The sequence below is a fragment of the Ovis canadensis genome, chromosome 18 (genome assembly GCF_042477335.2).
Source record: "Ovis canadensis isolate MfBH-ARS-UI-01 breed Bighorn chromosome 18, ARS-UI_OviCan_v2, whole genome shotgun sequence".
Taxonomy (NCBI): Eukaryota; Metazoa; Chordata; class Mammalia; order Artiodactyla; family Bovidae; genus Ovis; species Ovis canadensis.
In genome coordinates this window covers 80,234,774-80,255,557 of record NC_091262.1, presented here as the reverse complement: position 1 = coordinate 80,255,557, position 20,784 = coordinate 80,234,774, and the positions used below count along the sequence as shown (strand labels likewise).

Below are 20,784 nucleotides of genomic sequence, written 5' to 3'. Positions count from 1 at the left end.
CTTCTGCTTAACGTAAACCACGCTCCTGCCTAGACTGTCAAAAGCACGCTTAACTTTACACTGAAAGAAGCACAGCCTATTCAGGGAACCAGGTAACTGAGAAACAGGAGGGGAGCCCCCAGGGCTCCCTATCCTCAGGCCTAGAGACTGGCTCCTGCTCTTGAAAGCCCTAAAGGGAAAGGGAGGTAGGTGGGAAGATCATTTCCATCACCTAGAGCTGGCAAAAGATGAGGTTAGATGCAAAGGAGTAAGCAGTCAGGAGAGACGGTGCATCTCTTCCTTTTCATCACAAACCCAGGCAGAGAGCTCACTGCATCAGCCTCTGAGCTCCAAGCTCTCGTCTTTACCTGTGTCAGTGTCAAAGCTGACGGTGGCATGGAATCGCTTGCCGTGTTTCAAGATGTCCAGAGTCAGGAGAACTTCTGGGCTCTCTCGTTTCTCCTGGATGCGGTATAACGCCCGTTCCAAGTTTAGCCAAAAACTGATTTCCTGTAAGGCAGTTCCTGAGGCTGGATCTCGGTCAAGTTTGGTCACCTTAAATACAAAGTAACATTCAAGAGTACTCAGCATTTAAACAAAGGTAGAAAAATATCATTAACTAAACACGCACATTAAAATTTAGGGCCAACATTTCAAGTAGATTTCCTTCCTTGTATAAAAGGTGGATTAGTTTGGAACCAAAGGACTGAGACAGCTGAGATTAAGGCTGTCTCACGGGTGGTACTTAACCATGTCACACGGTACCCTGACTGCTCCATGCGGGCTGACATTAGTCCTCCACCGAGCACTCCCAGGACCAACAGGAGAGAGAGCCCAACAGGCATCACAGAATTCACCTCCTTGACAAGAATTCGTACCGGTTTTCTCACAGATATTAAAGCGTAAAGCATTTTACACGATACTTTCAATACTGTGCTCCTACCTTTTGGATTTCTCGGATCCAGCGGTTCACTCCAGATTGTAACTGATTGAGGAAGGTCGGGTCCTCAACCTTATCTCCAAAGTCTGTAACTTTCGGCTTTTCTCCACGCTCGTAACACTGCTTTGCAACGTTTGTGATGATCGGATGAATGGGCAGGCTGATCTCTGGAATCTCAATGTTCTGCTGCAGGTGCAGGAGTCCCATTTCAAGCTCGGCAATCTTTTTCTCAACTGAAGGAGCCATCTTATCACCGTCCCTTAAAAGACAAAAACATCTCAAGTTTTTGTGTGCTGTCGCCTCCAAAGGGGTTCTATCATTTCAGGCCTGTCACATATCGAAGCTACACGTTACGCAGCAGACTCACAGCCTGGGTTTACCAGCTTTACCTCCCGATTCCCGAGCACTGCACCATTCTCTCCAAAGCGTGTTCCGACAGTAAGGAAACGACACTCAAACGAAGGAAGGAAAGCTGGTTCTTACCTGTCGGCCTTGCCAGACTCCCTGATGTAGGACTTAAAGAAAGGAGCCACTGCATTGCTGATGAAAGAGTGCAAGGTTTCATAGGGCGAGTCTTCACTGAGCGTGAGGACTCGGAGCTGGGAAGATACTGGCTTGTCTGCATCAATCACTGGAGTTCGTTTAATGAACGCCAAGCTAAAAGAAAGGAAAAGGAAACATTAGAACCAACAGTCTCATTCCTCATCAGCCTTCATGACTACAGACTTCTCTGTGGTGCACACAAATTAGAAACCCATTTGAATGTTTTGATTTTAAAATCATGTTAAGAATAAATTGTTGCTTTTCTAATAGTGAAATACGCTGCTTCTCTTTCTTTATTCATCTATGTGAGAACTATGGAATCAAGGTTAAGGTTATAACACGTGACCATGAAACCAGGCCAAGTTAATTTGTCTCAAATGGAGGTTGAGTTCATAATTTTGTCCTCACAAAAACTAACTTCCCTAGCAACTGCAAGCTACAAGCCTTGAAGAACTTAAATTTGATCTCATTATAATCTGTCCCATTCATTTATGATATTGAATCACATGTCAGTTTGACCACAACAAAAGTCACCTGCAGGTTAAAGTGATGAGGGAACATTCCAGGCCCTTACACCCAGCCTAAACCAACTCTTCTAGTCTCATCCCCTGCCACACACGCCATACCCAACTTGAGACACCCTGTAAACTACATGACCCGTTCTCTAAACAGCATGTATTTTTCTGTAGTTGCTTCAGAAACCTATATTCAACTGCTAAAACTCCAAGTTAACCTTCAAAACCCAACTCCAGCATCATTTCTTCTACGGGACCTTTCCTAAGCAGAAGCAGTCTCCAGGTTTCACGGTCTTCGGCACCTCTAAGACTTTGCCAAGTAATACAGCGAGTCGTGTGTCTGCCACTCTTCCTCCCCAAAGACCATGAACTTCTTGGGAACAGGAGTTATGTTTTATTCCTTTGCACACCCACTGCTGTTATCTTGTACAGAACAGGTGCTCAAAGGTGGCTGAACCAACAGCTTCAAGGGAAGCAATATCTGAATTTTCCAGTTCTCATATTATGTATATGGACTTTAGACACAATACTTCCTATCATTCTAAAAAATCAATGAAGCTCCTGCTGTGACACGGTGAGAAGGAACGCAGTCACAACAGTATTCCTGCCAAAAATGTACAGCTTGAACGTAACCATGGAGAAGCAACAGACAGACCCAGGGCAAGGGCACCCCATCAAACTACTGGTCTGTGCTCAGCAAAGACACCAGTGTCATCAAAGACACGGAACTGGATTCTGGATCGTGGGAGAAATACCGCAAGGCGCAGTGCTGAGAAAATACGAGTACGCACTGTACCCAGAGTAAACTGTTCTAAAATCTCGGCAATTTGGAAATTGTGCTGAGGCTGTGAGCAAGGATGTGGCTGTTCTTAGGAAACGGCTGCAGCATGTTTAGGGACAAAGGGGCAGCCTGTCGATAACTCACTCTCAGATGGCTCTGGAGAAAAATGACAATGCGGACGTGGGAAAGGCTAACTGATATCTGGGAGGTGCCATATGCTGTCCAGGCAACTCTGGTAAGCTTGAAATTATTCCAACTAAAAAGTTTTAAAAAGCCAATGCAAAATAAACATTTACGTATTTGAATTTCAATAAGTCTACTAGAATAAAAATTGGCACAATCTTTTTAGAAATCTGGTAACGTGTTAAAGATGCTATATCTGAACTAGTAATGCTATCTTTAGGGATTTATCCTAACAAGAATCAGACCTGTACCTATGAATGTGTGCTACTTATTTATAATAATGAAAACTCAGATATAATCTCAGAGCATTATTAGACATGTTAATATTAATACACTGTGGCTCAAGGGCTAATGTCCTGACATGGCAATTAAAATACTTTTAATTTTATACTGACTTGGAAATCCTCTTAATTTGAGTAGATAAAATCGAAGACAAGAAACTGAATTAAAGAGCAGAAATCTTTTGAGTGTCTTCTTGGTAACTCTGACTTGATTAGGATTTACATTTAATTCTCACAAGTTTTATAGTCCAAAATAATGGTATATTCACACTGCTCACCTATTGGACTTAACTCCGTAGTGAATGTCTATGTTGATGTTATAGGAAATAAATTCTTTTTCTTCTTCTCCTTCATCACCGACATCCTCTGCAAATCATAATGGACATTATATCAAATTCAAGTCAATATTTCAATTTTTAATTGAATTTATCAACTGCTCAGAGCCTGATGAGCCTCACCCCATCCCCAACCTGGCACCTACACCCCGTGTGACATGGCTTCCACCCGTTTTTTTCTGAGTGCCGACGGATCCGGGCGCTTATTTGCAGTGTGATCCCATGCAAGGTGCTTAACTTCCCAGCCTCTCTGCTCCCTTCTTTGTAAACTGGGGTGCGCTGGCACGCCCAGGCAGTTGGAGGACTGACTGCACGGACGCCCAGAGCAGGCCTGGCCTCAGGCAGTGCCAGCGGCGTCTGCGCACCAAGGCCAGGTTCCCCCCACCCCCATCCCAGTGGCCCCATCCCAGGAGCTCCTGACACGCAGGCCACCCCCCACCCCCCCACCCCAGGGTATTCTGCTAGGCTGTCCACTCAGCACGCTCTATGTGACAGGCATTATGTCAAGTGCATCATACGCTTAACCCTCACGGCAACCCTGCCGGGGTGGCATGACGACTGTTATCCTTCTGTTCCAAGCAAAGTATGTAAGTAAACTGCCTTCAGACACGTGACTAGAAAGGGACAAGGGGACGATGCAGAAGTCTGATTCCAAACCTGGGGTCCTCACAGGTCGACAGCTTGCCCTCCTCCCTCCATCAAGAAAACCGCTGCCAAGAAACGCCCCCAGGGTCACAAGGGGGCGTTCGCCTGGCCTTCCCCTCTGCCCTTACAGCACTTTCAGAGCCTGCTCTGTGGTCAACCTATGAATGCAGCAGGGATTTTGAAAAGCTTACTGGAATGTAACACTACAATAACTCAAGATGAACGTGAATAAAATTTGTAGAGAGTTAAAAATCAAAATTGAAAAAATATAAAAAATTACAAAAAATTATAAAAAGGGGAAGCAATCCAAATCTCTAGACCTAGCACTAACTGACTAAATGCATACGCCCGCTAGTTAAATTATCTCTGCAACGACATACTACGTGGAGTGACTGCATCAGGAAGAGTAAATACGGAAGAATTAATCTGACTTGGTACAAGCGATTTGCCTTCACTTCTAACTCATGGTGTGACAGCAAGGCAGCAGACTTAACTAAAGGATCTCGGGAAAGGCATTTTTCTTCCCCTCAGCTTCAAATCTGTAAAATGTAAAGGCAGCATCAGAAAGGGGCTGGGTACTAAACTAGGTGGTCTGCAAGGTTCTACAGACGCTGAAAACTATGAGCAGAAGCTGTTTGCTTCTGTAGCTTTAAGATGAGACATACAAAATTCCACTAAAAGCACAGAAAATATTGGTATGTTAATCAAGAAGACAATAACTCTTCCAAAATGTTGTTTTTGGTATATCTTCAGGAAGGAGAAGAGAAGAGAGTGGCAGAACATTCTAGTGTGCCAGGGACTTCCTAGCTGTTTTTGAAACATTACCAACGACCTAAAAAAAAAAAAACCAACCCCACACCAATCAAGTTTTCTAACTACTGAAATGTGGACATACCGACAGATAAATCATACTGCCTGAAACCAACCAAATACGTAACTGCAGTCTGTAAAATGCGAGCACAAAGAATATAAGGAAATACTCCCAAACTAAAGCAGCTGTCAGGGTGGTGGGATTATGAAATATTTGTTTCCCTCAATTTTTGGAACTTTCAGTAATGTTCTTCTATGGGTTACATAAAATACATGTCATTAAAATAACACTCCAACAATAAACAGAAAATAATTACCACAGGAAATTACTGACATAATTAAAAAATACAGTAATAACTCTGAATAATTTCTTCCTCCTGGACAAAGCATCATCCTCTATATAAATGAAATCAAGCATGCTGACTGGACTCAGCATCTAACCACGTTGCCTGCACGCTGCAAACGGGGTTAAAGGAGGCGGGCAGGAGGCCAGGCGATGAGTCACAGCCGGCTCCGTCTCTGTCTCCTTCTCAGGACGGCTGTGCAGGGCCCGCCCAGCCCACCCTGGAATCACACTGCATTGCAGCAGGAGGCACGCCCCATGACATCACCCTCAGAAAAGGGTGTGCAAGGTGTCCTCCACAGCTCTGTAAAACTCGAACTGCCTCTGATGACAGTAATTGCTGGAAGTCGTCAGTAATCAGCTGAAGACTACATTTCGAATTAGGCTTTTTAAACCTACTCCCCATAAACACAAGGACCACATGAAGCCTGAGTGGGTCTGAGTCCCATTATGGAGAACTCAGGACCTTGTTTTGTAAGCAGCCAAACAATTTAAACTTTAGCAGAAAATATTGGTATGTCTCTTCATAAATTATTACACATTCCAAAGAACAGTAATTTTACTTCTGCAGAAACATTTTAAAAAAACTGTTTGGAGGAGAGAAAGACACCTACTAGCTGACTCCTAACAGGGACTGTCAGCCCCGCAGTGTCAGAGACACAGGCAGTCTGCATGTTCCCCAGGTAATGTTCCACTGGCCGTAAAGTCTGAGCCAGTTTCCTAATGATGCTACAGTCACTGGTGAATGCACAACAGAATGACAGTGCTGCCTGTTAACATACACATGGAACCGAAATACCAGCCCACAGCGTTGGGCCCGCCTCTCGAATTCCTCTGCTGCCAGCCACCCTGATACACATTACAGCGGCCTGTGGTCATCTCTCTGGTTAACTTCTGGGAGTCTATCAAAACTTCTCGAGATGTTCAAAATGTCTTTAAGCACTACTCTATGTATCCTTCTTTTGAAAGATGACTGTATTGCACACCACAGATGATTTCGATCATTACACTGTGACTTAGGTGAGCAATACGCCTTGCCGAATGAAACACAAGCAGACCCACGTTCACCTCCTCTAGGGCTCACGGCGCCTCTCCCAGGTAGAGGGGGCGCGTGTGTGCAGTCTGGTGGACAGGCCAGGCTGGCCTGCCCGTGGTCACTCCTGCGCTCACCGTCCCCTCCCAACGTTCTCCAGCCGCGGGGCAAGCCTCCTCGCAGCCAAGCATGAAGGCCGCTCATCTTTGGCCAGAGTACTTGTTGCGTGCTCCAGGTTCTCTTTACGTGTCGTCTTCTTTTCCTTTTAAAACCCCAGCATGCCGCTAATCGCAGACTACTGTGGTCAGTCGCGAGCACACATATCCTGCCCCGCTTCTCCTCCAGCGGCCACTCTGGCTCTTCCCCTTTCACGCCCCTGGTACCTTCTCCAGTCAGACCCAGGTCCACGCAGTGTCCTGTGCAGAGGTTGTGACACTCTCGGGCAGAGTCCTGAGCCTCTTCACTCAACACCATTGGGACTATGAAGGGAGGGTTAAACCGCACGTTCCCCTTGTACCTGAGGGAAGTCTGGGGCTCATTTTGACACTTCCAGAAAAATGAATAAGTCAATAATGCCTAAGAGCCTGAACGCTTTTTAAGGCTCATACTAAGTGAAAAGAACCTCTATGAGGTAAATAAAGACGAACACCCCTTTTTAATGGACACCAAGGAACTGAACAGAGAAATTGTTTTTAGGTTTCAGAACCCTCCTCAAACCATCCTGCTCCTAACTGGGCCTTAAAGCCTGTGGTTTCGGTTTCCTCACTCGGGAAGGAGTGGGCTGGGCTACCTCTCTCCCGCTGCTTCCAGCCGGATACTCTGCAGGCGAAATTTCCATTTGTTTTTAGCTTTTCAAAAAGAAGTGACGACTGGTTTTCCTCTCCTGTACACGAATTCCACTCGCCTTGAAGCACTGCCCATCCAAACTCACCCCCGGCAGACTGCTGTGACCGCCCGAGGCCCGCACGGGACAGTGAGGCCCCACACGTCTTTCTCCTCCACTACGCCTCTAGGAGGGCGGGTCCTGCAACAGCCACGCGCTTTCTTTCACACTCCGGCTGCCAGCCAGCTCTGCACTAACGAAGCGGAGGCAAAACCGCCTCAACCATGTCTGTCAGGAAAAACTAAAATTCCAAGTTTAGGCTGAGTATGGACCAAAGGCAGCCACCGTTTTCAGTCTCATCCCAGGTTAAGACACCTGAGTGGAGCACAGCAGAAGCGGAGCCCCACAGCACGGGCTCACAGCACGGGCTCCCAGCCCGGCCACAGGCAAGCCCTGGGACCACCAGCTCCAGCCCGGCCACAGACAAGCCCTGGGACCACCAGCTCCAGCCCGGCCACAGACAAGCCCTGGGACCACCAGCTCCAGCCTGGCCACAGACAAGCCCTGGGACCACCAGCTCCAGCCCGGCCACAGACAAGCCCTGGGACCACCAGCTCCAGCCCGGCCACAGACAAGCCCTGGGACCACCAGCCCCAGCAGCTGCACCCCAGAGCATCCTCACCTTCCCCCGCCTTCACCACCCAACCTCTCCTCGAGATGGAACTCAAACAAAAACGCATCAGGTAAAAAAGGCTATAGAAATGTCGCTGCCGTCATAAAATGCCCATCACGTAATGATCACCTACCTGGTCATACTTTCAAAAGTATGCTATGAAGAAAACACTTTTCCACAGGGAGACTTCTCTTTTTACATCGAGGAGCCACAATTTAACCTTCCCTTTCCTACCAACTTTTCGCTATCAAAATAAAATTGATAGGAACTTCCCTGGTGGGGCAGTGGTTAGGACTCAGAGCCCCAACTGCAGGGGCCTGGGCTCAATCCTGACTGGGGAACTAAGGTGCTGCAAACCGCACGGGGCAGCCCCTGAAACAAACTGTTAAATTCACCACCTTTCTTCTACACTGTAAGGAGTGCTGTACTTTACCAAAAAAGTTTAAAGCTAAAGGCAGCAGTCAAAACAAAGAGAAACAGGCCGATCTCCAGTACAAAAAATGCTTTTATATTCAATTATGTGTTTAGAAAATTCTTTCCATAAAAAAGGGGGGCATGTGAGGGGAAGATAAAGTAAAAGTAAATAAATTCTAAATTCATTGAATAAATGATATGACTTCAATGTAGGTGGTCTTTAATCAGTTTAAACCACTCAGATTTGTTCTCAATATTGTAACGGAAGCCTACTTTTCCACTGTAAATAACTACTGGATGTTCATATTTGCTTAAAGGAGCAAATGGCAACACTAACTCAAAAAACACACCTGGAAGACAGACAGTCGTTCTGCTAAGGGACCTGGGCCTAGGCCTGTGTCTAAACTATGCCAATGCAGCCAGGATGCTAACTGGACTTATGGGACCACATAATTTTCCCTCAGATTCCTGTAAGTGAAAAATAAGTTACAGGCTGATTGAATTACTAGAAATACTTATGGGACTTTTATAAATTCATGAATGAGGTAGGATTTCAATTTTAGACAGTCTCATTCCTTAGTCAGTGTTCAAAAGTGCAAGTCATTATGGAGCCAAGATTCGGATGCCTGACCCTGAAAGGAGAAAATGGACCATCAAGAAAACAGAGGTGATTTGCACCAGAAAGCATTGACAGAAATAGGGTTATCCTCCAATAATTTTAGCAAAGTTCAGTCCTAAGAGGTTGAGTAAAGTGAACCACCAAAGAGAACCCTAGAATCAAAGAACAAAACTTACAGTTTATTTTCCATAAAAAGAAACTGAGACCTAATGTAGAAATCACTGATTTCAAAACACAAACAGTGCAATGAAAATATGATCAAGTATTAGCTAAGGTCAAGCCACTCAAAATACAGATTAAAATGTATTTTAATAAAACAATGTATGTTCACTGAAAACCACCACAAAAACAGACACCAAAAGGCTGACTGTGGTCATATCTAGGGCAAAGGATTCCAGGTGATTTTAATTATCTGTTTAATTTTCTATTGAGAGCATATACTTCAAAGAAAAAAAAAAAAAGAAATAAGTTCAAAAAAAGTTTTTCAAACACTGTTGGTTTCCATGTGGGAAAACAACCTCAAACAGAAAAGAAAACCCTAAACAATGTTAATATTCATATAACATAAAATATGCCTGGATGGCTTATTGGCTTTGAACACTGTGGATCTAAGAAAAATTCTCTTTCCCCCTAGCTGACCCTCCTGCAGAGACCAATGCTACAATGAAGCATCTCCTGAGTAAGAAAGGTCTTTGAAAGAAACAAATGATCTGATACAAATATGTCTGGGGGGAGGGGGCAGGGAACAGGACCATGAGGCAGACAGCACAGCTTTTTGAGATTACAAGAAGCTTGTCCCCCAGCACTTCCAGACAACGCCCCATCCTCAGTACAAAGCTAGAATTATTTACCTGGTCCTCATCCTCTTGGTTCCTGGATGTACCCGGCCACACCCATACTGAACTGTCAAGACCCGCCGGCCACTGGCTACAAAAGGTCTCAAAGCATCCAGGGGAAATCCTCCTGGAAGGCTAGCTCCCCTCCCAAGAGGAGTCCACCCCTGCTCTAGGGAGTTCACTGCTGGAGGAGACCGCTGGAATATGCAAACCTTTCACCCCGTCCCTCCACTGCGTGCCTAACCTGTTTCAGTATACCTGCTGCCAAAGCAAGCACGGTGCCTAACCCGAATCCTCTCCTTTGAAGATGGTCAAACGTGCCCAACATCCATAAGATGTTAGGGAAAAATCCGAAGGAAGTTTCTGACCAACCCAATAGATTCAAAGACCAACGGGTCATCCTTAGGATCATCTTAAAAGAAAGTGAAGTCACTTAGTCGTATCCGACTCTTTGTGGCCCTATGGACTGTAACCTGCCAGACTCCTCTGTCCATGGGTTTTCCCAGGCAAGAATACTGGAGTGGGTTGCCATTCCCTTCTCCAGAGGATCGTCCCCATCCAGGGATTGAACCCGGGTCTCCCGCATTGCAGGAAGACGCTTTACCGTCTGAGCCACCAGGGAGCATTCTACAAATACAAGGTATGTCTGAATGAAAACAAGCGGACTGGAAACTTGAGATGCTGGGTCCAGTCTCGGGAGGATTAGCTGGTGTGACCTTGGACCAGTCGTTTCAGCTGGGCTTCAAGTTTTCTCGACTATGAAGTGGGGGGAGATGCACCTCGCCTCGGCAGGGGACAGCAGGAGGTCCAAGAGGCCGAGCTGCGTGCGCTGTCCAACCCAGCACACAGGAAGCCCCGCGGGGCAAGCGAAGCTGCCACGGTCCCTGCCCGGGCCTCCGTACGTGGAGCGGGGGTCCGCCGGGCCCTCCCCCTACATCCTGGCGACCAAAGGGGCCACAATCCAGGCCGGCCTGCCGGGATCCCTCCCGAGGCCGGCCCGGCCTGGACACAAACCGAAACCGAAGAGCTCATGTGACAGCGGAGGCCGGGATGCGGCCTCCGCCCGCGCTCAGCCCGGGAGACGCCGTCTCCACCCAACTCGGCCATCTTGAGAGGCCGAGCAGACAAAGCGAGCCCATTGTCCCCGCGGGTCTCCGTCCCCGGGGGTGCGCCCCCGGCGGCTGCGGGCCCGCACCTTTGAGCGTGGAGCGCTCCACCAGGACCGTGTGCACCTGCGGATCCGAGAGGAACTTGCGCATCTGCTCCAGGGCGCTCTTCTCCTCCAGCGCCGCCTCGAGCGCGGCCGGGGCCTCGCCGCCGTCCTCCAGCAGCAGCGGCACCAGCTTGCGCAGGTGCTTCTGCAGCACCGACACGTCGGCCACGTTCTGCACCGCCGACACCTCCAGGCCGGCCGAGCCGTCCTCGCCGCCGCCCCCGGGCTCCGACATGGCGCCGCGCTCGGGACCCGCGCGCAGCGCTGAGGAGGCGGCCGCGACTCGGCGAGAGAGCGAGCTAGCGAGCCGGCGCGCGAGAGAAACGGGCGCCGCGGGCCGATCGTCCGCTACCCGCGGCCGACTGAGGGAGAGCGGGAGCCGGCTCCGCCCTAAAGGCCACCGCCCGCCGTCCCCGCCCCGCCCGCCGCGGCCACGCCTCGTGCGCCGCCTACGTCACGGCGTCGCGCGCCTGCCCGCCGCAGCCACTGGCGCCTCGCGCGGCGCCTAGGTCATGGCGTCGCGCACGCGCGCAGGCAACCTCGGCGGCGCCACCGCGCGGCCTTCTGGGACTCGTAGTTCCAGCGCTGGGCGGAGCCCCGGCCGTCCCCGAGCCTCGAGCCCTGAAGGTGGGAACTAAGTGGGGCGCGGGGCGGGGTGGTCAGGGACTCCGTTCTACCTTGTTCACTGCTGCGGCCTCAGCGAGCAGCACAGAGTCTGAGACCCTACAACAATGTTGAATGAATGAATGAATGAATGAGTGCATAAATGAATGGTGTTAACCAGTTAACGCGTTTAGAGCACTTATCTCTTGCTTGATGTTGTTCTAAGCCCTTAACCTGTGCTCTTTCTTTGAAAGAATGAATGACTACGATGTGTCGAGCTAAAACATAGCTTTCTGTGTTTTAGAACACACATAGGGGGAGAGGGGATCTTTTTCAGAGGGGGAGGAGAAGAGGGGAGTGTAACATTGCTAGGCCAGAAGGAGGGAGTTCGGGAGGGGACATTCCCAGTCCAAGTACCTACCAGCTTCTGCAAAGACAGAGGCCTGACTGCAGGAGAGATCTACAGGAAAGCCACAGGAGGTGACACCTGAACGGTGGGGTGAAGCCAAGCTGTGTGTCCGGGTTGCTAAAGGGAATATGATTACCCCCAGGAGGCCCCGAGGACCAAGAGAGAGATCTACGCGAGAGCCTCCGCGTAGAACGGTGATGCTCCCCTAGCATCCCGAGCTGGCACTGTCCTTCCGAGGGTCTTAGCCTCGGGAGCCACACAAGGTAGGATAGGGGCTGCAGTGCCTGCTCAGTTCGTCTGCCCCCGGCTCCCAGCTACCTGGACCTCCTTTGGTATACCGAGATGACTTAAGGGCCAGAATCCATGCTGCTCAGTTCTTGGTTTAGAGGTGACAGTTATTATACGGAGTGTTAATTGGCTTTTGAAAGTTCAAACTCATAACTCACTTTTTAAGTTGGGTGGAGGAAGGGAAGTCAAAGGCCCTATTTTTGTATCAAAATGCACAGTCAGAGAGCTAAGTCCTGATTGGTGGAATGAAGATGGGCTGATTCGATTTCCCCAAATCATCTTTGGAAAACTGCGAAACATACAGTATGCCTATTCTTGCTCAATTGCCAGGTGCCAAGTCCCAGGAGCTGCTGGAACATGAAGACTATCAGATGATTCTTTAAACGGCTCATGGAAAAGGGGACAGATTAATAGCCCATCCTCCTCCTGACCACCATCAGTCCATTCTATTTTGTGTGTGGAATTTTTAAAATTGAAGTATAGTTGATTTACAATGTTGGGTTATTAATAGCTTCACGTGTATAGCAAGGTATATATACAGACATATGTGTGTGTGTCTATGTATATGTATACATATGTATTTTTTGTTTCCAATTCTTTTCCATTATAGGTTATTACGGGATATTGAGTGTAGTTCTCTGTGCTATACAGTAGATCCTTGTTGCTTGCCTGATTTATATATAGTAATGTGTACATGTCAGTTCCGAACTCCTAATCTGTCTCCCCTACCCCAGCCCACTAGGGTTTCCCTGGTGGCTCAGATGGTAAAGGCAGGAGACCCAGGTTCAATACCAGAATTGGAAGATGCTCTGGAGAAGGGAATGGCACCCCACTCCAGTATTCTTGCCTGGAAAATCCCATGGACAGAGGTGCCTGGTGGGCTACAGTCCATGGGGTCACAAAGAGTCGGATACAACCGAACAACTAACACTTTCACCCCACTCTGCTATTCCCTTTGGTAACCATAAATTTGTTTTCTATGTCGGTGAGTCTATTTCTGCTTCGTAAATAAGTTCATTTGTATAATCGTTTTTTAGATTCCACAGAAGTGCTATCATATAATATTGGTCCTCTGTCTGTCTTATTTCACACCAGTCCACTCTTGTATCATATGCCTGAACAGACATAATTAATGTTCCTGGGAAAAGATAAAGCACCTATAGTGAGTTTGTGCCACGATCACAACAGTAACGAAAAACAGTAATGCCACCGACAACTATCACTGACTGCATCATTAGCAGGCACTCTGCCGAGGGTTGCTCCCTGCCTTGTGTCCTTTGGGGTAGGAACTGGGATGGAAGAGGATCTATTAGGTTCAGGTTAGTGAACCCTGAATTGACTACACACCATTTGAGCCCCAGAAACCCAGCAGTGACCTGGCAGATGGAGAGAGGCTGCTTGCAGCCTGCAGGGTGAGTCAGCACCACCCAGGAGACGCAGCCACTTGGGCCTCCACGGGACTCAAATGTCTGCAGCTTGGCTCCGAGCCAGGGCAACAGAGGGGCAGGCTCCAGATGTGCAGCCCTGTATGTCTGATGGCTTCAAAATTAAGTGTTACTTCTAAAAGGATGAGAATCAGAGGAACCTGAGTAATCAGGGTCCGTACATTGATCAAATGTGCTTGCATTTCTATTTTCCAAGGATATTTCCCTGATAGTTCAGTTGGTAAAGAATCCGCCTGCAATGCGGGAGACCTGGGTTCGATCTGGGTTAGGAAGGTCCGCTGGAGAAGGGAACCGCTACCCACTCCAGTATTCTCCCTGGAGAATTCCATGGACTGACTGTATAGTCCATGGGGTCGCAAAGAGTCGGTCACGACTTCCACTTTTTTTGCTGTTTAATAAATATATAGTAAGAAGAATTGTCAGTGTTGATTGAGTGCCAGGCACTGTAAATTCCTTGTTCTGAGGGCTGGCTAGACTGCCCCAGGCTGACAGGGGAGGGGATATTTTTGTGAGATGCTGCCTTGGCTTCCTAGCGCAGGACTTCCTGGGAAGCTGACTCTTCGTGGAGGTGCGCCCTCCGTCCAGAAGTGGGCTCTCCCCTTCTCCCCTGGCCTACTTGGTTTGCCATCTCCGCTTTCTCCTGTCCATAGTCCAATCTGCATTCTGTTGGCAGTGGGCTGTGGGTGCTGGTGAGAGAATCCTTTCTAAGATGATGGGGGATGGGAGTGGCTGCTGAGCCACTTGTGTTTTATCTGAAATTGGTGATGAACTGTTGGCATGTCCATTCCCTGCCTTCTTGGACTGCACCGGATGGCTCCTCGGATCTGAGTTGGGGACTCGCTTTCAGCCCCACTCTCCTTTCCCCTCCTTCCCCCGGCCCTGCACCACACTGAGCTCTCAGCCCAAGCCCGGCTGGCCCAGCACTTTCAGGCTCTGCGCCTGGGGTCCTCCTCTCCCCCGGGGAAATTCCACACTGGGCTCGCACATTCATTCATTCATTCATTCATTCATTCATTCCACGGCCCGTTCCCAGCGCCAGCAGGGCCTGGGCCCACATGGGCGCGTGGTTGATTGATGGCTGTGAAACGAAGGCCTCACGCCCGGGAACGGGGCTGGGTGGCAGCGGCGGCCTGTCCACAGGGCGCACGTTAGGTGTGGAACCTCCCCAGCTGCATGAGATGAGGCGGCGGCATCTCGGCGCCGGCGCGGGACTCCACCCACCGGTCGCTCCGCCGGGCTGCAGGACTCTCTCTGATGACGCTCGTCCCAGCCTCCACCCCCTTTACTGTCTCGGCGCCTTTTCTCTCTAGCGAGCCTGGGGCGAGGCTGGAAGCTCCCTGGGCTCCTGGCGAGGTTGGGGCGCCAAGGGGGAGTGCCTCGCAGGAGCAGGGCGGTGTCGTGGCGCCCTTTAGCGGTGACGGGGAGGACCGGCACTCCGGAGCCATCTCCGGCCCGAGACCTCCTCCCTGCCTGCTGGCCGGGTCCATCCCGGGAATGCCTCCAGGCTCACCTTCCCACGGCCACCCGGGCGACCGATCCAGAGCCGCCAAGCGAGCAACGGCACTGACCAGCGGGAATGCCCGCCCGTGGTCCCGCCGGCATCCCACCGCCCATTGGTAAAGTTGGGGAAATTTGCCTCTAAAGCAGGCAATTCAATCTCTGCTGAGCCCCAGGTCCTCTGAGACGCCTCCCGCCGCCCTGGCGGTTCCTCTCTGGAGGGACTCAGCCCCTTCTCTTACTTGAGGACGTCTGTGTTCCCAGCCAAGGCAACCGCTCCCTGGGGGCGCTGGAGCCCACACTCCTTCTCCTGGACATGCCTCTGAAATTCTCCCCGCCCTCAAATATTCCTCTCTCCCTCCTGGACTCTTCTCAACCGTGTCCAGCCTTCTCCAACTCACCCTTTCTTTGGAAAGAAAGAAGAGACACCCCTGCCACACCTCCTGCCAACACGGCTCATGCTTTTCAGCAAAACTGCTTGCAAAGGAGCGTAGCTGGGGGCTGCCTCTTGGCCAGCTCCCCACCCCACTCCCTGGCAGGTGCCGTGGTGAAGGCCACCAGATGGCCTGCACATGGGCAAATCCACTGACCCCTTCTGGGTCCTCCTCTTTCTTGACCCTTGGGTGCTGTGCACACAGTGGGTCTTGTGTGTCCTGCTAACACCCCTGAGCCCTGTGACACTCAGAACCTCTGTGCGCGGTGACCCCCCACCTTGGGATGTCCTGTGACACTTAGTACCTCTGTGCACGGTGACCCCCCACCTTAGGAGTCACACCTGCTGTTGTCACATGGAGTGTTCCAGAAAATGCCTATCCATCCAGCTTGGCTGAAGTGTTAAGACTTTATATCTGTGCTGCTCTTTCTATTGAGAGATGTATTGAACTTTCAGCGTATAACTGTGCAATTGTCTTTCTCCACACAGCTCAGTCTGGTTTTGATTCCTGTCTGTTGCAGCTCTGTTATTAGACACACAAACATTTCACATGGTTGTGACCTTTTTGTGAATTGATTCCTTGAACACCATGAAATGCCTCTCCTATTCCTAGTGGAATTATTTGCTCTGAAATGTACTTTTTTCTGATGTCAACATGTTCTCTCATCTTTCTCTGGATCAGTGTCAGTGTGAGCTCTTTTCCATCCTTTCAGTTCAGTTCAGTTCAGTCCCTCAGCTGTGTCTGACTCTTTGTGATCCCATGGACTACAGCACGCCAAGCTTCCCTGTCCATCACCATCTCCCGGAGCTTGTTCAAACTCATGTCCGTCGAGTTGGTGATGCCATCCAACCATCTCATCCTCTGTCGTCCCCTTCTCCTCCTGCCTTCAATCTTTAATAGAATCAGGGTTTTTTCCAGTGAGTCAGTTCTTTGCATCAGGTGGCCAAAGTATTGGAGCTTCAACTTCAGCATCAGCCCTTCCAATGGATATTCGGGATTGATTTCCTGTAGGGTTGACTGGCTTGATGCCCTTATAACTGAATCACTTTGCTGTATACCTGATACTAACAGCAGTGTAAATCAACTATATTTCAATTAAACTTTTTTAAGAAATAAAAAATATTCCTCCAGGATCCTAAAGGGTTCGCTCCTTCTCTTCACCAGACCTCCACTAAAGTGGGACCCTTTAGAGGAGCCTTCAAAATAACACCCCCACTGCTCGCCCCTCCATTTTCCTTTGGAGCATGCTTCTCTATATGAGATATACTTGCAATTCTTGCTCAGGGTCTGCACCCCCAGCTAGAATGAGATTCCACGCAGTGCAGGGCTTGCTTTGGTCAATGCTGAAACACAGGGCAGGCCAGCGCCTGGAACTGCATTTTGCTCACCATGAGTGAGGAGGGAGTCTTCGAGGCCTGAGGAAAGAGTACTTCTGTTCCTTCCTGGTGAATTACAAGGTTATTCCAAAAAAAACAGAAGATTTTTAAAAAGTATGACTCAGCAGCTATTACTGAGAGCGTAACAGGCAGGAAGGCCAGGGTCTCCTGGAAATAGGCTGCCAGTGTCTCTTAAAATTCTCTGTTGCTATGACGACACCTGGTCCCACCTGAACTTTTTCTCAAACCTTGAGCTAACCAAATGTCTTCTTCTTATGGAAATATTTTTCTTAAGCTATGTTAATGAAACTATGTATTTGCTTTAAAGTTTGCCTTTCTTCAAAATGTTTCCACCTAGGACTAACTTTTTTCCTTTTCTCAAACCTTGGGCTAGCAATAGCTCAACAAACCAGTATTCATATCAATTGTTTTATGGCTGGAGGACGACACACCTCGTGCCATCCTACCTCAAAAATGCATTTTTTTGGAGAGGCGCCTGGTGATCTTCAGCCTTGAGGTGTCTCTCTTATCTCCGACCCCTTCTGACATCTGTGTCAGAAGCTTTCTCTCTTTTTCACTTTAACAAAACTCTGCACCACAAATGCTCTTGAGTGATCAAGCCTGGTCCCTGGTCCCAAAGCTAAATCTTCTTCGGAGATCCTGAATCTCACACTGTTCACTGTAAGCTGCCATTACCTGCAGATACATTGCAGCTGATTTGTAAAGAATTGGTCATGAGATGTCCATGATGCTACAGACATGCGCTAAGCACCCTTCCTGTCACACACACACACTGTGATCTTCACTCTATGTCATTCCAGGTCTTTGGAGCTCAGCTCCATCCATGGTTGAAATAGTACCCATGAAGCATTTCTTAAAAAAAAAAATTCTTTTTAAATTTATTTGGCTGCGCTGGGTCTTAGTTGCAGCATGTGGGATCTAGTTCCCTGACCAGGGCTCAAACCTGGGCCCCCTGCATTGGAAATGAAAGTCTTAGCCACTGGACTGCCAGGGAAGTCCCCCACAATGCATTCCTTCATTTCCTCAAGACTCTGGGAAAGGGGCAACACAAATATAAATTTCTTCATGTATCTTTATCAAGAGTCACTTGGTGGGCTGTCTGGGGATTTGAGAGGCCACTTGTGGGCTGAGCTATGTCCCCCCGAAAGATATGTTGATGTCCTGACCGCTGGAACCTCATGTGACCATATTTGGATATAGGGTCTTTGCAGATGTGATCAGGTCGGGGTGAGGTCATTCTGGATTAGCGTGGGCCCTAAATCCAGTGCCTGGTGTCCTTACGAGAAGAGGGAAATTTGGACCCAGACACACAGACACGCACGGGATGAATGCCAGGTGACCATGGGGGCAGAGGCCGGAACAGCGTGTCCGGAAGCCAAGGGCTGCTGGCCACCACCAGGAGCCACGAGGGGCCTGGAGCAGATACCCCTGAGTCTCCAGACGGAACCAACCTGCCCACACCTGGGTTCTGGATGTCTAGGCTTCAGAACCGGGTGAGAGCACATTTCTCTTGTAACCACCCAGTGTGTGGTGATTCACTACAGCAGCCCTAGGGAAACGAGGGCACCACTATTCCAGAGACAGCTTCTTCATCTGACCAGAACACTGAATTCTGCATCGTGGAAGCTTCGAGACTGTGGGGTGGAAGGAAGCTAGGCCCCCATCTGCAGAAAATGAAGCTGTCTGAGACTTCTGGTGGGACAGATCACCCCACTGCAAGCCTGTTACCGTGTCTTTTGCAAAGCAGAGTGAGCCAAAGACCTCGGTGTCTGATGTGCCACAGGCCTGCCTGCCTGCTCGCTCAGTCATGTCCGACTCTTTGCGACCCCATGGACTGTAGCCCACCATGCTCCTCTGTCCATGGGATTCTCCAGGCAAAAATACTGGAGTGGGTCGCCATTTCTGTCTCCGGGGGATCTTCCTGACCCAGGGATTGAACCCCCGTCTCCTGTATCGCAGGCGGGTTCTGTACCGTGGAGTCACCTGGGAAGCCCACTGTGGCGCGAAGACGTGAACTTTTGGCAGCTCCCTTAGGAGTGCTATCGCAACACGCTGCTTTCAGCATCTCTGTGCTGCAGCAGGTGATTCACTTGGATACTGACATGGATGCAGTCTTGTCACTACGTGGGGCCTGCAGAGGGAGCTTCGTCCTCGGGGCCTCTGATGCCTGCAGCAGACATTGCAGGTGCAGGCGGCATGAGCCCGCCTCCTGACCCTCGTGAAGAGTTTCCTGGGTCACGAGCCGAGGGACGCCGGCACCAGGCTACGTCTCTTGTCGGTTTCCTGGGGTTTCCTTCCTGGAAGGTGATTCATGCTTCCTCAGACACAAGCTCCTGCTCCGAGCCCTCTTCCTGTTCTATCCCTTTGTGTTAGCGATAAATATTAGGACCAGGTAGCAATTTTTTTTTTAATTTTAATTTTATATGGGAGTATAGCTGACTTACTGTGTTGTGGTAGTTTCAGGTGTGCAGCAAAAGGATTCAGTTGTATCTGTTCTTATTCAGATTTTCCCATGTAGGTTATTGCAGAGTATTGAGTGGAGCTCCCTGTGTTATCCAGGCAGTCTTTATTTTTCAATTAAACTTTTTATTTTGTATTGGAGGATAGCCCACTAATGAGTAGTTCCTTGTTGATTATTTTATGTATAGTAGTGTGGGAATGTTAATCCCAAACTCTTAATTCATCCCTCCCCACTCCTTTCCGCTTTGGTAACCACCATAAGTTTGTTTCCTATGCTTGTGAGTCTCTGTGTGTCTTGTAAATAAGTTCATTTGTACCAATTTTTTACAGTAATTGTATTCATTTATGTCTGAATTTCGCTGCTGCGCACAGGTCTCTCTAGCCGCGGCCGGTGGGGGCTCCTCGCTAGTCCGGTGCCCGGGATTCTCTCCCTTTTCGGGGAGCACGGGCCTAGGACGCTCGCGCTTCAGTAGGCGTGGTTTCTGGGTTCTAGTGCACAGGCTCAGTACTTACAGCACATGGGCGTGGTTGTTCCGAGGCACGTAGGATCTTCCAGGATCAGGGATCGAACCGGTATCTCCTGCATTGACGAGCAGATTTTTTTTTACCACTGAGCCATCAGGGAAACCCCTACCAATTTTTAAATTCCTCACATAAGTGATCTCATATGATCTTTGTCTTTCTCTGTCTGACTTGCTTCCCTTAGGATAATCGTTGCTACGTCCACCCATACTGCCAATGGCATTATTTCATTCTTTAGTTTTTACGCCTGAGTGCTCTTCCATTATATACATGTGCCGCAGCTTCTTTGTCTCTTTCTCTGTCGTGGGCATTTGAGTTGGTTCCACGTCTGGGCTGTTGTAAATAGTGCTGCACTGAACACTGGGTGTGTGTGTCTTTTTGAAGCATCGTTTTCTCCAGATACATGCCCAGGAGTGGGATTGCTGGGTCATATGGTAGTTGCATTTTTAGTTTTTTATTGAGCCCAGGGGGAGGCTGATGAAATGATCTCCACACCATAGTCGCAGAACCCAGCGGAGCAGACTGCAGCACCCAGGCCCAGGGGGAGTATGGGTAACTGTTCCAATCACAGGAGGCGGGGCTGTACTGCAGGGACAGATGACTCACAGATCTCAGTGGCTAGAACAGTAAAGGCTCATTTCTTGCCCCAGATACATGTCCACCGGGGGTTGGCTGTAACCTTGCCCCGTGTGATCTTCTGAGATCCAGGCTGATGGAACAGCGTCTATCTGGAGCACTGTCTGTGGTGTGGCCAGTTCTGGCT

The 20,784-nt window shown here is 49.2% G+C and overlaps 1 protein-coding gene across 1 annotated transcript in view; it reads right to left on the bottom strand.

The window, feature by feature from the left end:
- DYNC1H1 (dynein cytoplasmic 1 heavy chain 1) overlaps nucleotides 1-11,847 on the bottom strand; it is a 61,187-nt gene extending 49,340 nt beyond the window's left edge. Inside the window, exons 1-5 of the mRNA XM_069559524.1 lie at nucleotides 10,949-11,847; nucleotides 3,501-3,588; nucleotides 1,403-1,576; nucleotides 923-1,178; nucleotides 348-534 (exon numbers count right to left, since the gene is read on the bottom strand). Of these exons, the coding sequence (XP_069415625.1) occupies nucleotides 348-534; nucleotides 923-1,178; nucleotides 1,403-1,576; nucleotides 3,501-3,588; nucleotides 10,949-11,201 (958 nt within the window). The 5' untranslated portion in view covers nucleotides 11,202-11,847. The remainder of the gene's footprint in view (nucleotides 1-347; nucleotides 535-922; nucleotides 1,179-1,402; nucleotides 1,577-3,500; nucleotides 3,589-10,948) is intronic.
- Between the last annotated feature and the right edge of the window lie 8,937 nt (nucleotides 11,848-20,784).